The sequence below is a fragment of the Cercospora kikuchii genome (genome assembly GCF_019650295.1).
Source record: "Cercospora kikuchii DNA, contig_00009, whole genome shotgun sequence".
In the NCBI taxonomy this organism is placed as follows: Eukaryota; Fungi; Ascomycota; class Dothideomycetes; order Mycosphaerellales; family Mycosphaerellaceae; genus Cercospora; species Cercospora kikuchii.
The window spans coordinates 710881-728365 of NW_025408590.1; the positions used below are offsets into that span (position 1 = coordinate 710881).

Genomic DNA, 17485 nt, shown 5'->3' on the forward strand with positions numbered 1-17485 from the left:
GTATTTCTGCCTCTGCTCGAGATACTTCTCTTCGCTCCACGAACAGTCATGGCCAGTGTCATCTCTTCTCCGACCGACAAGGGGCCCGGTCATCCAGTCAGTACCGGAGGCTTCGACACAGACAAGAAGTCCCAGCTTGAGGAGGGCGAGGACAATGCCAGTGCGGTCGGCGTTGGCATGTGGAAAGATCTTAGCCACTTGCCCAACCCTCGCGAGCCAGCAGCAGTCCATAATCTCAGTCATGAGGAGAACGCACGTCTCAACCGAAAACTGGTCCGCAAGATGGATCTCATCATCTTGCCAACAATCGGAATCCTATACATCCTCAACTACATCGATCGTCAAAACCTCTCCGCTGCCAAACTGCAAGGCATCATGGACGACCTACGCATGAACGAGCAACAATTCGCCACGGCAATCTCCATCCTGTTCGCCGGATACCTGCCTTTCCAGATCCCGAGTAACCTGATCATCACCAAGATTTCGAGACCAGGGTTGTACATCTGCTCCGCGGCAGTGATTTGGGGTGCGATCTCGGCGGCGACTTCTGCTGTTCAGACATATGGCCAGCTCCTCGCAGTCCGTTGTGTGCTTGGAATTGTGGAAGCGGTCTTCTTCCCGGGAGCGATTTATTATCTCTCTGCGTGGTACACGAAGAAAGAGCTGGGCAAGCGTCTTGCTGGGCTGTATATTGCGCAGCAGGTGGGAAATGCTTTCGGCGGGTTGTTTGCTGCAGCTATTCTCCAGCTTGATGGCACGCATGGGATTGCAGGTTGGCGGTGGCTGTTTATCATCGAGTAAGTCATTCGACTATCTCTGGCTGCTTGGCCTGATGCTGACTGCCCTCACCTCCAGAGGATCTGCGACTGTAGGGATTGGTCTCATCTTCGCGTTCATCATGCCCGAATTCCCGCACAATTGTCGCATGCTGTCCACAACCGAGAGAGAACTGGCGGTCTGGCGAATCGAATCCGAAGCAGGAGCAGCAGAAGGTACAGAGAACGAGAGTGTTCTGAAAGGCTTCGCCGCCGCGCTGTCGGATCCCAAGTTGATCCTGCTCATCCTCTGCAACATGTTCTCCCAAGGCCAAGGCTCCATCGCAAACTACTTTCCGTCTCTGGTAGCTTCGCTCGGCTACTCGCGAACAATCAGCTTGCTTTTGACGGCACCACCATACATCCTTGCTGGCTTCGTGTATTACGGCATCTCTTTCTTCTCGGACAGGAAGAACACTGTGTACCCGATCATCCTGGTGTGCATCGCCATCGCCACTGTCATGTACATCATTCCGATGTCGACTCAGAACATCGGAGTTCGATACTTTGCGATGATGATACTGCCATTCGCTTCGGTTGGACCCCAAATTCTGCTCTTCAAGACCATCAACCTGCATCTAGCACGACCAGTGTCGAAACGTGCTGCTGCTTCTGCTCTGGTCAATGCAATCGGTGGGACCTCCAACATCTGGTCATCCTACCTGTACTACGCACCTCCACAGTTCTATGCGGCTTTTGGAGCGCTGATGGGTTGCGCTCTACTTTTTGCAATCACGATCAGCATCTACCGCTGGCTTGTGCTTCGTGAGAATAAGCGTCTTGATTCTGAAAAGCCTGAGCTGATCGCCAAGGTCATGAAAGGAGGTGTCACGCAGGAGATGGTGGGGTTGAGATGGAGGTATGAGATGTTCTAGCCCCAGTAAGCGTGATACGAATTCGGATGCATCTTTGAGATGATGAGCTTTGCTGGACTCAAAGCTCATCTCAAGCTTCGCGACCAAGTCTCAGTACCATCCCTCTCATTCGTATTGTCTCGTCTCATTGCAATGCTGGCTTGACCTGTCAATTGCGACTAATGGTGCCGCTCGTCGTGGCAGCTCGCATCTTCTTGTGCAGAGCTTCTTCACGTCTGTTGCCTTGTCTGCGATCAGCTGGTTAGGGGAGCCAAGATAGGGCGTGTGTCTCTGTAGTCCCGAACGCCAAGACGATGAATGTCGGCGTGACTGTGGGAGATGAAAGACGACAGGAGACGGAAGACAAAGGTTCGCCGGGCAAGACGAGCGGTACAAGATCACCGAGGACAGGCTCGCAAAAATGTTTATCCGGCACCGACCATGCGTCATCCTCCAGGAAGGTTGAGAAGGAGAGTGGTGATGTTCCACGACAATCTCCAAACACCTCAACATCAGCACACACAAGGACATCGGCATGGCACGGCAGTAACACCTGTACAGTATGGATGAGGGGAGAAACCCCGGCGGAAGTGTTGGACCCCAGGAATCGTGCACGTCGTCGGCACATGCGTGCCTCTCTACTCATCTTCACTCATCTTTTGGTGACTGAACGCACTTGATTACAATATCACAGCTCTGCAAAACCGTATATCCAAAGCTGTAGCGGTCGATCGTGGCCGCCAGCTACCAGGTGCCGTCGAGACAAGCGCCGTCGGACATACGAAGCGGCCGCTCGGATTACGAAGCACATCCGCAGCCCTCACCCACATTGTGCCGCTGACTACACGACCAAGCCTCGACAAAAGGAGTGCCAAGAGCTGCTGCTGACGACCAAGATTGCCAAATACCGACACTAGCACGTTTATGCACAGCGCATCACTTTACACAGTCCACTAATGCACTGCATAGACCTCTAATGCATACATAAGGCTGTGTATATCTTCGGATCTGCGCCATAAGCGAGCCAGTGATGAGTCTTTGACTTCTCACGCTGCTTCGTCTCAGCATGGTACCCATGGCACGCCATCTGCCAAGCCAGACGGTAACGACTTTCGTCGACCTCGATCCGCAAAACAAGTCACCGCGGGTTCGTTGAGCTGTTTATATGCACTGATTGTTCGTCAGCCCGATGACACCTTGGCCTATTCGGTGTTAGTCCCCATAGGCTGCTCAACGAGGTGAGCGATTTTGAGCATGGCTGCCTAGTGTGCTACGAGAAGTGCAACCTGGCTCCTTCCTATACGCTGCCAGCGACCGGATCGGCCACCTGAAACCTTTCCGACTCCGTGTCCGTTCCCCTGCACGTAGACCATGCCGTACAATGGTAGCACGTCCACAGCACCATGCTGATTAACTCACGGGAGATCGATGTTCGCGGTCTCCGTTCTCAGACAGCGGACGACCGGGGATGGTCAACATGCTATACAAAAGTCTCCGTCCTGCACGTCCAGCAAGCCTGTACAAACCCGTGGACACCCTTTGCTCGGTGGCTAACCTCAAGACTCGTTGTGGGAGGAACGCCGTTGTCCTTACAGCAGCATCATGAGTCAAGGATCAACAATGGCGGTGGAGGAGAAGAAGACGGACAGCGACGATGGCATCAGCCTGACCGAGCAGGACGAGCTGGACATCATCCGTCAACACGACTATCTGGAGCTAGAAGATGCAAAGACCTTGACCCGTTTGGCCTCGCTAGCCAAGCAGCAGTCGATTGGTGCTCTCAGCAATTCAGCATCACAGTCCAATCCAAATGCACTAGATCGATATGCGACCTTGCAAGGGCTGCAACCCGACGACGATGTTTTCGACCCCAGCAGCGACAAGTTCGACCTCTACAAATGGATTCGATGGAACACGAAGATGACAAACGAAGAAGGCATCAAGGTCAAGCGTACAGGAGTAGCTTTCCGCAATGTGAACGTGCGAGGCACTGGGCCGGCTTTGAACATCCAGTCCACTGTCGGAAGCTTACTGACGGCACCATTTCGTGCGGGCGATATGTGGAGGTCAAGAAAGAAGGTGCCTCGACATATCCTCAAAGACTTCAATGGCCTGGTTAAGAGTGGCGAACTTCTCGTCGTTCTGGGACGCCCCGGAGCAGGCTGTAGTACCCTTTTGAAGACTCTGACAGGAGAGATGCATGGACTGCAAGTCGATCACGATACGGTCGTTCATTACAACGGCATTGAGCAGAGTCGAATGATGAAGGAGTTCAAGGGTGAAGTGATCTACAATCAAGAAGTGGACAAGCACTTTCCTCACCTGACGGTATGGTTCCTGCGTCGAGCGTTGTTCACGACCACTGCTGATGTCGTATCGTCGTGATAGGTCGGCCAAACCCTCGAACACGCCGCTGCTATGCGAATGCCGCAAAACCGCCCATACCAAGGCTCACGGCAAGATGCCGTCGAGCATGTCACCAAAGTCATTATGGCTGTGTAAGTGCTCGTAATGCAGTAACGATGACCCAGCTCTGAACTTCTCGAACCAGATATGGCTTGAGCCATACATACAACACCAAGGTCGGCAACGACTTTATTCGAGGCGTGTCAGGTGGCGAGCGAAAACGTGTCAGCATAGCAGAAATGGCACTGGCCAAGCCTGCCGTTGCAGCCTGGGTGAGTGCCACAGCTCCGCGTTCTGTCTATTGCGACACCGGCTGACCATATGTAGGACAATTCAACGCGAGGTCTCGACTCAGCCACTGCGCTCAAATTCGTGAAAGCGCTTCGAGTCAACGCCGACCTCGACGGCTCAGCGCACATTGTTGCAATCTACCAAGCCAGCCAGCCAATCTACGATGTCTTCGACAAAGCTGTAGTGCTATATGAAGGGCGTCAAGTATTCTTTGGCAAGGCTAAAGACGGCAAGGCCTACTTCGAACGCATGGGCTGGTACTGTCCTCCTCGACAGACTGCGGGAGACTTCTTGACAAGTGTCACGAACCCGGGCGAGAGACAGCCACGTGCTGGGTACCACAGCAAGGTCCCACGTACGCCGGATGAGTTTGAAGCATACTGGAAGAACAGCCCCGAATACCAGGAGTTGCAGCGCGAGATCGCCGAGTACGAGCAGGAGAAACCTATTGGAAACGAAGCTGAGCTGCAGGACTTCCGTGAATTCAAGTCTGGTGTCCAGTCAAGGCACACGCGCAAATCGTCGCCGTACACGGTCAGTGTGCCGATGCAGATCAAACTGAACACCAAACGTGCCTTTCAGCGCATCATAGGCGATCCGCCGGCTACAGTGGCGCCAATCATCATGAATGTCATCATGGTAAGTAAAATCTCAGAGATTCACCAAGTGGCTGAAACTGACTGCCCTGCAGGCTCTTCTCATCGGTAGCATCTACTTCGGAACACCAAACGACACAGCATCTTTCTCGGCCAAAGGAGCAACACTATTCTTCGCCATTTTGATTTGCGTCTTCTCAGCCATCAACGAGGTCAATGCTTTATACGAACAGCGACCTATCGTGGAGAAACACAAATCCTACGCATTCTATCACCCAGCTACTGAAGCAATCGCAGGAGTTGTGATTGATATCATACCCAAGTTCCTGCTTGGGACGGCCTTCAATCTGGTAATCTACTTCCTCTCGGGACTGAGGGCTGAACCGGGCAACTTCTTTCTCTACTTCCTCATCACTTACATGGCAACCTTCACAATGGCAGCGCTTTTTCGATCGATCGCCGCGCTTTCATCTACAGTATCTCAAGCCATGACATTTTGCGGAGTTCTTCTCCTGGCTGTCGGAGTGTACACCGGATTCATTCTCCCGACACAGTATATGGGTGACTGGTTCGCATGGATTCGCTGGATCAATCCAGTATTTTACAGCTTCGAAATACTGGTAGCCAACGAGTTCCACGGCAGGGAGTTCGATTGCGCGGTCTTCGTCCCGAACTACGCGAACATGACTGGCGACACTTTTGTCTGCTCCAGCCAGGGTGCAGTCGCGGGAGAATTGACAGTGCAAGGTGACGTTTTCATCGATGCCGCTTTTGGGTACACATACGACAACGTCTGGCGCAACTTTGGAATTCTCATCGCATTCCTGGTCGGATTCTTGTCGCTTTACTTTACCATTGTTGAACTCAATTCGACCACTGCATCGAAGGCGGAAGTCCTCGTGTTCCGTCGTGGGCGTGTGCCAGGCTACTTGAAGGATGCCGAGAACAAGAAGGTCTCCGACGTCGAGACTGGCGAGCAAGACAGAGCGAGACCTATCAAAGAGCTCAGCACCGAAGACGAGAAGAGCAATGATAGCGCGAGCGATATTCAGATCACTGCGCAAACGGACATGTTCACATGGCGAAATGTTACCTACGACATTGAGATCAAAGGCGAGCCTCGACGCTTGCTTGACGACATTAGCGGATACGTCAAGCCTGGGACACTGACCGCTTTGATGGGTACTTCTGGTGCGGGAAAGACGACTCTACTGGACGTAAGTTTGACTTCAAATGGCACGACTAAGCGCTTTGACTAACACGCATGTGATGACAGGTGCTCGCCCAACGTGTAAGCATGGGTGTCATTACTGGCTCCATGTTCGTCAACGGCGCGCCTCTCGATGCCAGCTTTCAGCGGAAAACAGGGTATGTGCAACAACAGGATTTGCATCTAGACACAGCAACAGTGAGAGAATCGCTTCGCTTTTCTGCGCTTCTTCGACAGCCAGAAAGTGTATCAAAGGAAGAGAAATTCGCATACGTGGAACAGATCATCAAACTTCTGAATATGGAGGACTTCGCCGAGGCCGTGGTTGGTGTGCCTGGTGAGGGACTCAACGTTGAGCAGCGCAAGTTGCTCACCATTGGCGTGGAGTAAGTCGACCCATCTCTGGAAGCGGAATTTGCATGCTGACTGGCTTCTCCATAGGCTGGCTGCGAAACCAAAATTGCTTCTCTTCCTCGACGAACCGACCAGCGGACTTGACTCTCAAAGCGCATGGGCAATTTGCTCCCTCCTGCGAAAGTTGGCCGACAACGGACAAGCGGTCTTGTGCACCATCCATCAGCCCAGTGCTACGCTCTTCGCCGAATTCGATCGACTTCTCTTCCTTCGAAAAGGCGGACAAACCGTGTACTTCGGCGAGATCGGGCAAGACTACAAGACACTGCTTGATTACTTCACCAAGAACGGAGCTAGGGCTTGCGATCCAGAAGAGAACCCTGCGGAATACATGCTTGACATTGTTGGCGACGAGAAAGCAGACTGGGTATCCACATGGAGGAAGAGCCCGGAAGCCGAAAGACTTCAGGACGAGATCGAGGAAATCCATCAAACGCAACGACAATCGACTCCTTCTGGAAATGATGACCACGATTCGGCGCAGTCTGAGTTCGCCATGCCACTGTCGTTCCAAATCGCTGAAGTGACAAGACGAGTGTTCCAGCAGTACTGGCGGATGCCGGGCTACATCATCGCAAAGGTCGCCCTAGGATTCGGATCAGGCCTTTTCATCGGATTCTCGTTCTACGACGCCCAAACCTCGCTACAAGGCATGCAGAACGTCCTCTACGCTGTCTTTATGGTCGTCTGTATCTTCACCAACATCACGAACCAGGTCATGCCTCTCTTCGTCACGCAACGAGCCTTGTACGAGGTCCGCGAACGTCCAAGTAAGGCATATAGCTGGAAAGCTTTCCTCCTGGCGAATATCATTGTCGAAGTCCCGTGGCAAATCCTTTCTGGAATCTTCACCTGGACAGTCTTCTACTACCCCGTCGTCGGCGCCGGCCAAACAGCAGAACGCCAAATCCTGGTCCTTCTCCTCTTCATCGCATTCTTCATCTACGCCTCGGTCTTCTCGCAAATGTGCATCGTCGTCATGCCAGACGCTTTGACAGCAAGTGCGATTGTCGTCCTGCTGTTTTCGATGATGATCATTTTCTGCGGTGTCATGCAGCCTCCAAGCCAGTTGCCAGGCTTTTGGATGTTCATGTACCGGACGTCGCCGATGACTTACCTCATCTCCTCCATCGCCATTACAATGCTTCACCAACGTCCGATCGAATGCTCTTCGAGCGAAGTCAATGTCTTTCAACCTCCAGCTGGGCAGACTTGTGGCGAGTATTTGGCAGACTACATGACCACCGCGAACGGAGTGCTACAGAATCCTCAAGCGACGAGCGACTGCGGATACTGTTCTCTAACCACCGCCGATCAGTACCTCTCGAATGCTGGAATCGAATGGGGGAACCGATGGCGAGATTTTGGACTTGTGTATGTCTTGTCTTTCCTCTCTCACCTTTCTATTATGAACTTCGAAGCTGACTTCTGATTCTTTTCACAGATGGGTCTACATTATTGCCAGCGTCGCCATCACGGTCTCGCTGTACTATGTCTTCAGAGTTTTGCCTGTGCAGAGAAAGAGAAGAACGCAGAACGTCTCGCAGGGAGAGACGAAGGAGAAGAAATGAAAAGCCTTTTGGGTATAATGAACAAGTAATGAGATGATAGATTATAGAGATTTTGTATCAACAAAGGTGTGCTGATGCATCCAATGCGCTGCCGAGCATTTCCCCATGCTATGTTGACATTCGGACGAGGCAGTTCCCACTTTCAGAGCACGGCGATCTCGCGACAGTGTCATCAGCTTCCAACTTCCAGACGGCTTCCAGGTCACCATTGGCACTGAATTGATAAATGGCGTCCAACCGGAGAGGCCTCCTTAGCCGGGTTGCGGAGCACAACGCCACGAACAACGCAACATCCTTGTCTCTGCACAGACTCTTCGCTTGGCTCACCTCACTTCCTCAATCTCAAGGCCCGCGAAACATTTCTGCACGCTTCCGATGACTTTGCGGAAATCTTGAGATTGGTGCGCGGAAAGATGCATATTCATGCCCACCTCTCAAGACCATCGGCAGCCCGCAGTCCCCCAAGCGAACTGTCGAACCTGGCGCAAGATCCATTTTCCTCTTTCGTCGCGAGCTGACACTGTCTCTTTGGCGTCCAGAAAAGTCGCGGCTCGGAAAGCTCGTCGATCAGCACATCGCTCAACGCTTGCCGCAGCAATTTCGTCAGGCTGAAGTGGAGAGAGGTCTGGATCAGAATCAAGCCACACAACCTGCAGAGCATGCCAGGCTCGATACTGCCTCAAACGTGATGCGAGCACCGCCGCCATCGCGAGAAACATTCGCGCTTTCTCGTCTCTGGTCTGGGTCTAGATGACTCTACTTCTCGCTTCTCACTTCTCCTTTGAGATCGTGAGGAGATGAAAGCGCTAGGAACTTGCCATCCTGGCAATTGTGTGCTATGTTCTCGATTCATACGATCGCCACCGATCTGATGTGGCTTGACAGGTCCAACCGACTTATCTGACACCTTCACTAGACGGGGCCTGACCTGATCAGTGCGTTGCAATTGTCGATGAACTCATTCTTCATCGGCTATTGGCATTACAGCGCGCCTCACGGGCACTCAAACTTCTTCTGCTGTGACCCAACACGGCCATCCTCCATATTCCCTAACATTCTCTGAATCATGGGTCGGCAATAGACCGAGTCCGTGCCACTGATGCTCAGAACCGACTCACATGTCATGGCCTAGGTCAAGCAGTAATCTGGTCGAGGCAAGGACTAGACAAGGTCCAGGCCTCCGGTATTCACCTCAAATTTTTTTGCAAAAGGCCACACGAAGCCGCAAGTAGACGTCGACAACCTTGGTCGGACCACACGGCGAGAGATCAAGCATCAATGCCATGGATCTTCGGATACTTCTATGGCGATGGCTTGCGTTTCTTGCTGTCTGGCAATATGTAGTCCAGCCTGGTCAGGCCGACAATCTTGCAACTATTACACCGTGTCCACACTGCAGCACATCTATTGCACCCAAGCCTGTTACGATCACTGCTCAATACCACATGGTTTCAACCTGCGAGCCATCTGCTACGACAATTTTCCATTACTTTGCGAAGCGGCACAAGACAGGCACCACTTCCACGATCAAGACTGTTCCCTCGTGCAGCACATATGCTTGGGTGTCTACGACGATTCCTGTCTATGTGAATGAGATGAAGACATCAGCTGTGATAACTACAACAAACCAGCCGGTGATTTTCAGCGAATTGCACTACACCGAGGCGCGTACCACGACGACTACTACTCTCCAGCGCCATCTATCAAGAATTGGAATCGGTTTCAACGGCACAAATCTGAATAGTACATATCACAACCAGTTGCGCCCGATCACTTCAATCAAGGTCACACTCTCTACGATCAACATCAAGAAATTCTGCGGGTACGACTCTATCGGCCCATTGGCCATTTCAGGCTATGGAGGAAGCGGGCTTTGTATGGAATGTGGACCAGATGTCAACAACGCTCTCACGCAGCGACTTACAGTCATTTCTTGCTCGAATCGGCATTGCACAACTTTCAACGAGACCTGGATCTCATCACCCACCACATACACTGCGAGTGGCAAAACTCATACCGTCACCACGACAAAGGCTTACTGTCCGAGCGCTATTCACGAGACGGCAAGGCCCGGAAATACGCACCTGCTCTCTGCACCATCGAGCACTCATTCGCTTACGGACATACCTACGGCAGAGCCATCCAAATTCTCTCAGAGAACTGCTTCCCACTCGAATTTCTCGACCACTGCAAGCACGAGCTTTGCAACTTCTACACGTTCATTAATCAATTCTTCACCAACGAGATGCATTACTACCACTACGAGCGACGACGAGCCGGAGCCAACAGAAGGGTATGGTGGTGGCGAAGCTGATCCATCTGCTGACCCATCGGGCGATCCATCTGGCAATGTGGAATCCGAGCATCCAGCGCCTACTGCTTACCATCATCATCGAACTCATTCTTACAAGATATTCGAACGACACGGTCTTGAGCAGCCGCGAGGACATGTCATGAAGCGTGGTGGTCTTCTATTCTGGGGCTTGTGACACGTTCTGGAGCTGCACGTCTTCAACGACTCAGGATCGTTTTTGGTGATGGCACAATCACAGGTCGATGAGGATGCTTTCACTTAAATTATAATTTTCTCTTCTGTTGATATTTTGCATAATCATTTCTACTTACTGCAGCTGGACTTGACCAGTACCAGGGCCACCAGGTGGTAGGTCTAGAGGAGAAAAGAGCGATCCTGGTCGTCTGACCGAGTGGCAAACTCTTGCGCCAAGTATGCCAGAGCCCTTCGTGAGCCAAAGTGTCTCATTTATCAGTTCACTGTTTTCAACTCCTGGCCTGTGCCGCACAAGCCACAAAGCCACAGGTTTAAAGAAGTTGGACGCTTCCAGCGGCTTCGCGCATCAGCCTTATGGCGCTCGACAGGGGGCCCTACAAGCCCGAGACATGCAAGCTCCGGCCCGCAACAATTACGCTGTGTAGCATTTGCTCGATCCAGCCTTCGATACGACCCGGCGATGCATCTGAATATTGCAAGGTGAAACATGGCGCTCTGCGATGGCATGAATGGCATTGACTCCTGGAAAATCTTGTTAGGAGCTCATGTTACCATTACCAAGGCCAACGAGATCGCCCAATGGGTTTTTTATGGACCTCGAGGACACGTCGCCGAGTAGATGTTACACGATGCTTGACTCTTTTTCCGGCTATCGCGCTATTATCTCTACTGTGGTCGACATCAAGATTGGCATCGCTGGCCTGGGATGGTGGTGTCTCTATCGAGGAATTGCCGAAGGACTTGTTTGCCCCAGAAGAAGCTATCAGTGATAACGCAGAGGTGCGCATTAAACACAAGGCAGGACTATCGATGCAAGCCGATCACAAGGCGGGCCAAAAACGAGATAGCAAGAACTTCGCGAGCCGCCCCATCAGCTTATCGATTGAAGCGGATCCGAGATCATTGAATGCTCCAGACACTCACGGATTCCCATCATATGCAAGATATGCTGCTCTTGTGGAGATGGCCGACACACTGCCGGATATCGTTTATGTTCCCTTCGAAGATGCTGTCCAGAACGATACTCTGGACGGATGGGAAGCGGAATGGGTTGTCAACGGGACGTACGATGTCAGCAAATGGGGTCTTTTGAGGGAGCCTCGCATAGACTTCGTCTACACCTGGGTCAATGGCTCTGATCAGGCCTTCAAAGACACAATGCGGCCTTACGAGCTAAATTCAACGCTCAACGATGACGATGGCACGTGGCTTGGCAGGCACGGCGAGAATCGCTATCGAGATTGGAATGAGTTGAAATATTCGATCCGGAGCGTCGAGAAACATGCACCCTTTCGAAATAAGATTCAGCTCTTGGTCAACTCGTTGATTGACAATAATGCTTCTGGAGTTCCAATCAGGCAAGTTCCCACATGGCTGGACGAAGGCAAGCTTGGTGGCATTTTGGACGTCCTCACACAGGAAGACTTCTTTGGCGAAGAGAAACGAGGATGTCTGCCAACATTCAACTCTCTTAGTATTGAGAACGAGTTGCACAACACGAAATCCGGTGTCGACAGACTATTCGCTTTGTCCGACGACATGCTTCTCGGTCGACTGCATGCCGCCTCAGACATATGCTCACCTCTGTACGGTCCGCTCTATGCTTTCAAGACCAATGGCTACAACACGTTGCATGCGCCAACCGAAGCAGATGCCAAAAGATTCGGCGAGAAACCCTGGCTGATCTATACATCGTGGTTGTTGAACAAGCGATTCGGCTCTCGAAAGCGAAAAGGGCAGGCACACTTCGGACACTCACTATCCCGCAAGCTCCATCGAGAAGCTATGCTGTCTTTTCCCAAACCTGAGCTACAAAGTGCATGCAGTAGATTTCAAGGTGACTTTGGTTTCCAGCTTTACAGTTGGTATGCAAGCTTTCACTACACGATCGAAAGGCATCGTGAGGTAGTGCTGTGGAGTTACTTGATGCATCGATCGGACCAGGATCGCAACGGGTATCTATCATGGGAAGAACGAGCACATGTCATCAAAGATCTCCAAGACGGGCTGCAGAACATGGGAGGCTCATACCGCATGCGGCATTTCTATCACCTCCCAGAGACACTGGAGACAGCTGGCCTCGATCCTCCCAAGGTCAATCTCGACATCTTGTGGACCTCCATGGACGGCCCTCTTGCCATCAAAGACGTAGATTGTCTAAGCTTCAACGTGGATGACTGTCTTGCGCCTGGTTTCTCCGCAGAGGACAACACGAGGAGTTCTTCCAATGCACCAGTCCTCTTGACTGCCGCGATTCTCGATCGTGTTGCGCGTCAGCAGCCCGACTGTGGTGACTGCTTGATCAAAATCTTAATTCATCGGCAGCGCAAAGGGTTCGGGCCTATGATGCCCACATCTACGCAATCGAAAGCGTTCGACATCGTGGTCAAGGCATTAATACGATATCAATATGTCATTCATGAGCCAGATGCGCTGTTTGTCATGGTTACCGACGCTGAACAGGTGGAAACTACGTTGATTAAGAGACTATTGACCAAGAAGAAACAAGTTGGCCAGCTATGCTTGAATGATGATGTGTCTACACAGAATCCTACAGAGTTGCAAGACCTTGTAAAGGCAATGACTAAGCTCTTTGAAGGCCTCTGTCCCAGTCCGAGCCGATTCGAGAAATCGTGAGCATATATCTCCACTGTAAGATAGCCGCATGTTACGCAAAACAGAGCGAAGTGGTCTATCAGTCAATCGATCAATCGCAGCTTCAGCAAATGTCCTGCTTTCACGGGCTGAGAAAGTCTTCTCGTCAACATCAGACGGTATCGTCCGATGTTATAGCCACTTGCACAGTAGTGTGGGACTGACTACTCTCCGTCTTCTGCACTTCTCTATGTGGCTTGCGACTATGACGATGCGGACCTCGGAAAAATGCCAGAACCAGCGTAGGAGACTCTTCTGTTGCTTCGATAAGACAGGATCTCAGACACATGCAGGGTTCCGAAATACGATCGCCAAAAGGCGGCTGTATTTGCAACAAGATTCAAATGAACTCAGCCATCCGAAGGCATGATCTACTGCAAGGTGGTCAGGGCTATGATGGCGCACAGGACGTGATAAACAGCTTACAGTTGCTGCCTCAAACCTGGGCCATATGAAAATTCGATTGCAATTATTGCGATGCTTTCCGCAAACATTTTGGGAAACCTAAGCTCACCAATCGTAGGGCCCTCTTGACCTCTTTCGTTGGACGTCCTCGTCAACAGATCGCGAAGATGGTTCAACGAGCAACACTGCTCATGTTGTTGGCCCTTTTCGTGATCTACACCTCGGTGGAATACTTAACGACGCGACAAGTACTTTCTCGCTGCATTGAACTCAAAGATCATAGTGAGACACAAGTACTTCCAGCAACACCTACTCCTAGTCTCCCGGCAACCAGTTCTTCGACTGAAGCTCGTCCGGAATCTGGCTCGACAATGCAAAATGACGCACAGCTTACGATGATCGAAGGGCACGAAACGAAAGAGCCCAGAGTCACATCGAAAATTGGCAAAGTGATGGTTGTCTACGGGACATTAGCTGAATTAGATATCAGCAAGCGTGTGATAGAAGGCCATAGACAGCATGCGTCTCTCCAAGGTCATCCCTTTCAGCTCTTCGAACGACAAATATTGGACGGCCTGTGGACTAAACATGCATGGCTTCTAAGTGTCTTGCTGACCGAGTTGCGCAAGCCAGAGGAAAGTCGATTGCAGTGGCTGCACTTCTGCGATGCAGATGTCGTCCTTATGAACCAACACGTACCTCTGGATATTTTCCTGCCGCCCAAGAACTTCAATCACATCAATTTGCTGATTTCGAACGATCACAATGGCCTTAATACAGGAGCTTTTTTTCTTCGAGTGCACGAATGGGGTGTGCGACTTTTGATCGATGTGCTTGCATTGCGCTCTTATCGCCCAGAAGCAAAGCTAAAATACTCAGAACAATCGGCAACTGAGATTCTGCTCGAGACTGTAGGCGATTCTTCCATTCAATACAGTTCTAAAAAATTCACGCTAACGGAAACCACAGGAGAAATACAAGAACAGCACAGCATTCGTGCCGCAGAGATGGTTCAATGCTTATCGAGGGCCACGCGAAGGAGACAAGTTGATTCGAGGAGCAACGGTCCCTCCGAACACAATCAAAGAAGGCGATCTACAATTGCACTTTGCAGGGAAGAAGAAGAACAAGGCGCATGTTTCTGAATGGCTGGACTACGCAGCTAACAGGTCTTCTGTGTGGGCTCGTCAGCTCAAAGACACGACCTTGCCAGCGGAGGTTGCGTTATTTTGGAAACTTGAGAGGGAGAGACTTTCGTGGGATCAGCCAGTGGTGTCCGAGGCGAAGGATTAGGCAATTGGAGGAGAGAAGGGGACAATGTCTACCTGGGCCTAGAAAGAGGAGTTTGAGAGTGATGAAACGAGTGGCATGGACTTTGACGGAAAAATGGAAACCTTGAGCCTGGAACACTTTGAAGCGTAGTTCTCGGTGACGAGCCAAGAGTCGACAAACAACGCATTCAACATTGACCTTTGCAAGTGTCGACAGATCAACATTCGTGCAATTTTCTGGTTCGACCAAAGTATATCATGGGCGGGCTAAACAGCATTCGATAAGCGGCACACTATGGTTAGGCAGGGTTTCTTCGTGGCAATGCCTCAGCAACGCCGGGCCTGCACTCAGCCTAGGCTTTGGAGCGGCTCGTGATTCTGTGATGCCCATGCGGGGACGTCAGCCTGCAACCAATGAGCTATATCGAGACCAGGAACGCTGCATGTACCCGCGGGCTGCGAGCGTTCGTAATCATCGCTCTTGGCCATTTCGACTGCTTCGGTGCTCGCAAGTCGAATTAATATTGCTGCCGTCGGGTGGCTGCATATATCAATACGAAGCTGCAAGTACGCGAGCAGAGTGTTGACACATTACAGCAGGCGTGTTATTTGAAGACGACATGATCAATGAATATGTGCAAGTGGACCAGAGTCAACGCCGTGGCTTGCATGTCCCGTCGATGCAGCAATAAGCCCTGATCAATCTCAATCAGGAGTGAGACGCTTCCTCAAAAGTGGCGCAGCACCATAGACCATGTTTGTCTACGTGGGCGTAGAGAGCCCGCGTCACCGTGCGAGGGCTCAACTGAGCAGATTTTCTGGCATCGATTGAACACACGCTGCGGCATGCCAAGTTGATGATCAATACTGCCCCATCCAACACTAAAGAACTTAATGCGAATTTGACCTGAAGGACAACTCAGCCATGGCGATCGACCTTACACGCATCCGGCGAATTCAGAGCAAAGCAAGAAAGTTGGCCATCGTTCTGCTGTTCTTCACTGCCATATGCCTCCTCATCACGTCGTCCACCCAGAGCTTCCCACCACTCCCGCGTTCCATTGCTCTGCATGCAACGGATGGGAGAACGAACACACTCGGACCCACAGCCGAACCAATATGCCGGTACTCACAACTGACATCAACACTCTTCACTCCACGACCTCGAAATATGCCCATGCAACTTCATTCACTGAAGGTGCCGAGAAAGAAGAGGACGACAAGTACCTAATATGCACACGAATGCTCACATATCAACTTCTGCATGACCCGGCAACACGTACCGAGAGATCGATTCCGTTCATCATGCTCGTCCCTCCAAGCGTCTCACATTCAAAACGACATCGACTCCAAAACGAAGGCACCACAGTGGTCGAAGTGCCTGCAACGAACTTCTCATGGATGAAGCCAGGTCGCGATCGATGGGCCCATGTTATGGACAAACTCAATGTGTACAAGCTGGTCCAGTTTGAAAAGGTGTTGCTTCTCGACTCAGACATTGTCATTTTCAAACGACTGGACGACATTTTCGAATCGCCTACGACGGAAATCCGCACCAACCTTGGTAACAGCTCCAACGTCAAGGATGATGAAGGACCGCAGCCTCAAAGATATCTCATGGCAGGTGACACCTCACCAGAATAGGGCATTAAACATTCTTGGCCTGCGAAGAGGAGAGCTTCACCAATCAATGCCGGCTTCGTGGTTGTCCATCCTTCTGAAGAGATGTACGAGTACAACGTGCGGATCGCGTCGATAGAGGAAGATTCTCCAGCAGCGCCCCAGAGCAGAATCTTTGGAACTACATACATCGACCAGATGGCGATATGCCGTGGAACCGTATCGAACACACATGGGTCATGAACAGTCCCAAGCATGAGGACTACAAGAATGGGATCGCCGCAGTACATGAGAAATGATTTCGGAGGAGTCAGGAGGACCCGGCTTTGAAAGAGGAGTTGCAGAAGAGTCGTTGGAAGATGGAAGGCTTTTGGGCTAGGGGGCCTCTGGATCAAGTCTAGCGAGCTCTTTTGATCGCTTCTACCTTCAAAAGCAAGGTCGTCTGTACCTAGAGATAGTCCAAGTTCGCGGTCTCTGTGGTGCGTGATGCCAGACCTGCAGTTGGACAATTTATGCAAGCCAGCTCGAGCACGGCTCAAAGTGGCGCTCAATAGCTTGTACCGTGGTCTCTTTCATACAGCGGTTTGCTTCCTGACGAAAACGCTCGAGGTTTACTTCCGGAAACCGAATATTTCGCTTTTGCAGATAGACAGAGACGTGCATATTATTTATGTCTATGCATCAAAATTGATCGCCCGCTGTTTCTAATCAGTCCATTGATACAGGTGAGCTGCAAAACAGAACGGAATGGGAATGTCGACTTTCAATGTTTCCACAGAACACCGCACAAGCTCCTCCACCCGATCCCAATCAACCCAGGGAAGCGAGCAGGTTTGCCTCTGTTCCGAAACGCATGGCAGAAGAAGCA

The 17485-nt window shown here is 51.3% G+C and overlaps 7 protein-coding genes across 7 annotated transcripts; all 7 read left to right on the plus strand.

Moving 5' to 3' along the window:
- Positions 1-48: 48 nt before the first annotated feature.
- CKM354_001238600 (uncharacterized protein) lies at positions 49-1690 on the plus strand (the record flags this gene model as incomplete). The annotated part of the gene is made up of 2 exons (XM_044807908.1): positions 49-797; positions 856-1690. The coding sequence occupies 2 exons, from the start codon at positions 49-51 to the stop codon at positions 1688-1690; spliced, it is 1584 nt and encodes a 527-aa protein (XP_044663843.1).
- Positions 1691-3271: 1581 nt separating this feature from the next.
- CKM354_001238700 (uncharacterized protein) lies at positions 3272-8157 on the plus strand (the record flags this gene model as incomplete). Its single annotated transcript, XM_044807909.1, has 8 exons — positions 3272-3997; positions 4058-4167; positions 4221-4347; positions 4403-5005; positions 5058-6179; positions 6239-6558; positions 6614-7960; positions 8031-8157. 8 exons carry the CDS (start codon positions 3272-3274, stop codon positions 8155-8157), a joined length of 4482 nt encoding a protein of 1493 aa, XP_044663844.1.
- A 1283-nt stretch (positions 8158-9440) lies between these two features.
- On the plus strand, positions 9441-10646 carry CKM354_001238800 (uncharacterized protein; the record flags this gene model as incomplete). Its single annotated transcript, XM_044807910.1, has 1 exon — positions 9441-10646. One exon carries the CDS (start codon positions 9441-9443, stop codon positions 10644-10646), a length of 1206 nt encoding a protein of 401 aa, XP_044663845.1.
- Positions 10647-11245: 599 nt separating this feature from the next.
- Positions 11246-13303, plus strand: CKM354_001238900 (uncharacterized protein; the record flags this gene model as incomplete). The annotated part of the gene is made up of 1 exon (XM_044807911.1): positions 11246-13303. One exon carries the CDS (start codon positions 11246-11248, stop codon positions 13301-13303), a length of 2058 nt encoding a protein of 685 aa, XP_044663846.1.
- Positions 13304-13893: 590 nt separating this feature from the next.
- CKM354_001239000 (uncharacterized protein) lies at positions 13894-15019 on the plus strand (the record flags this gene model as incomplete). Its single annotated transcript, XM_044807912.1, has 2 exons — positions 13894-14637; positions 14696-15019. 2 exons carry the CDS (start codon positions 13894-13896, stop codon positions 15017-15019), a joined length of 1068 nt encoding a protein of 355 aa, XP_044663847.1.
- Positions 15020-15922: 903 nt separating this feature from the next.
- Positions 15923-16228, plus strand: CKM354_001239100 (uncharacterized protein; the record flags this gene model as incomplete). The annotated part of the gene is made up of 1 exon (XM_044807913.1): positions 15923-16228. The coding sequence occupies one exon, from the start codon at positions 15923-15925 to the stop codon at positions 16226-16228; it is 306 nt and encodes a 101-aa protein (XP_044663848.1).
- A 74-nt stretch (positions 16229-16302) lies between these two features.
- CKM354_001239200 (uncharacterized protein) lies at positions 16303-17018 on the plus strand (the record flags this gene model as incomplete). The annotated part of the gene is made up of 2 exons (XM_044807914.1): positions 16303-16621; positions 16951-17018. The coding sequence occupies 2 exons, from the start codon at positions 16303-16305 to the stop codon at positions 17016-17018; spliced, it is 387 nt and encodes a 128-aa protein (XP_044663849.1).
- Positions 17019-17485: the final 467 nt, after the last annotated feature.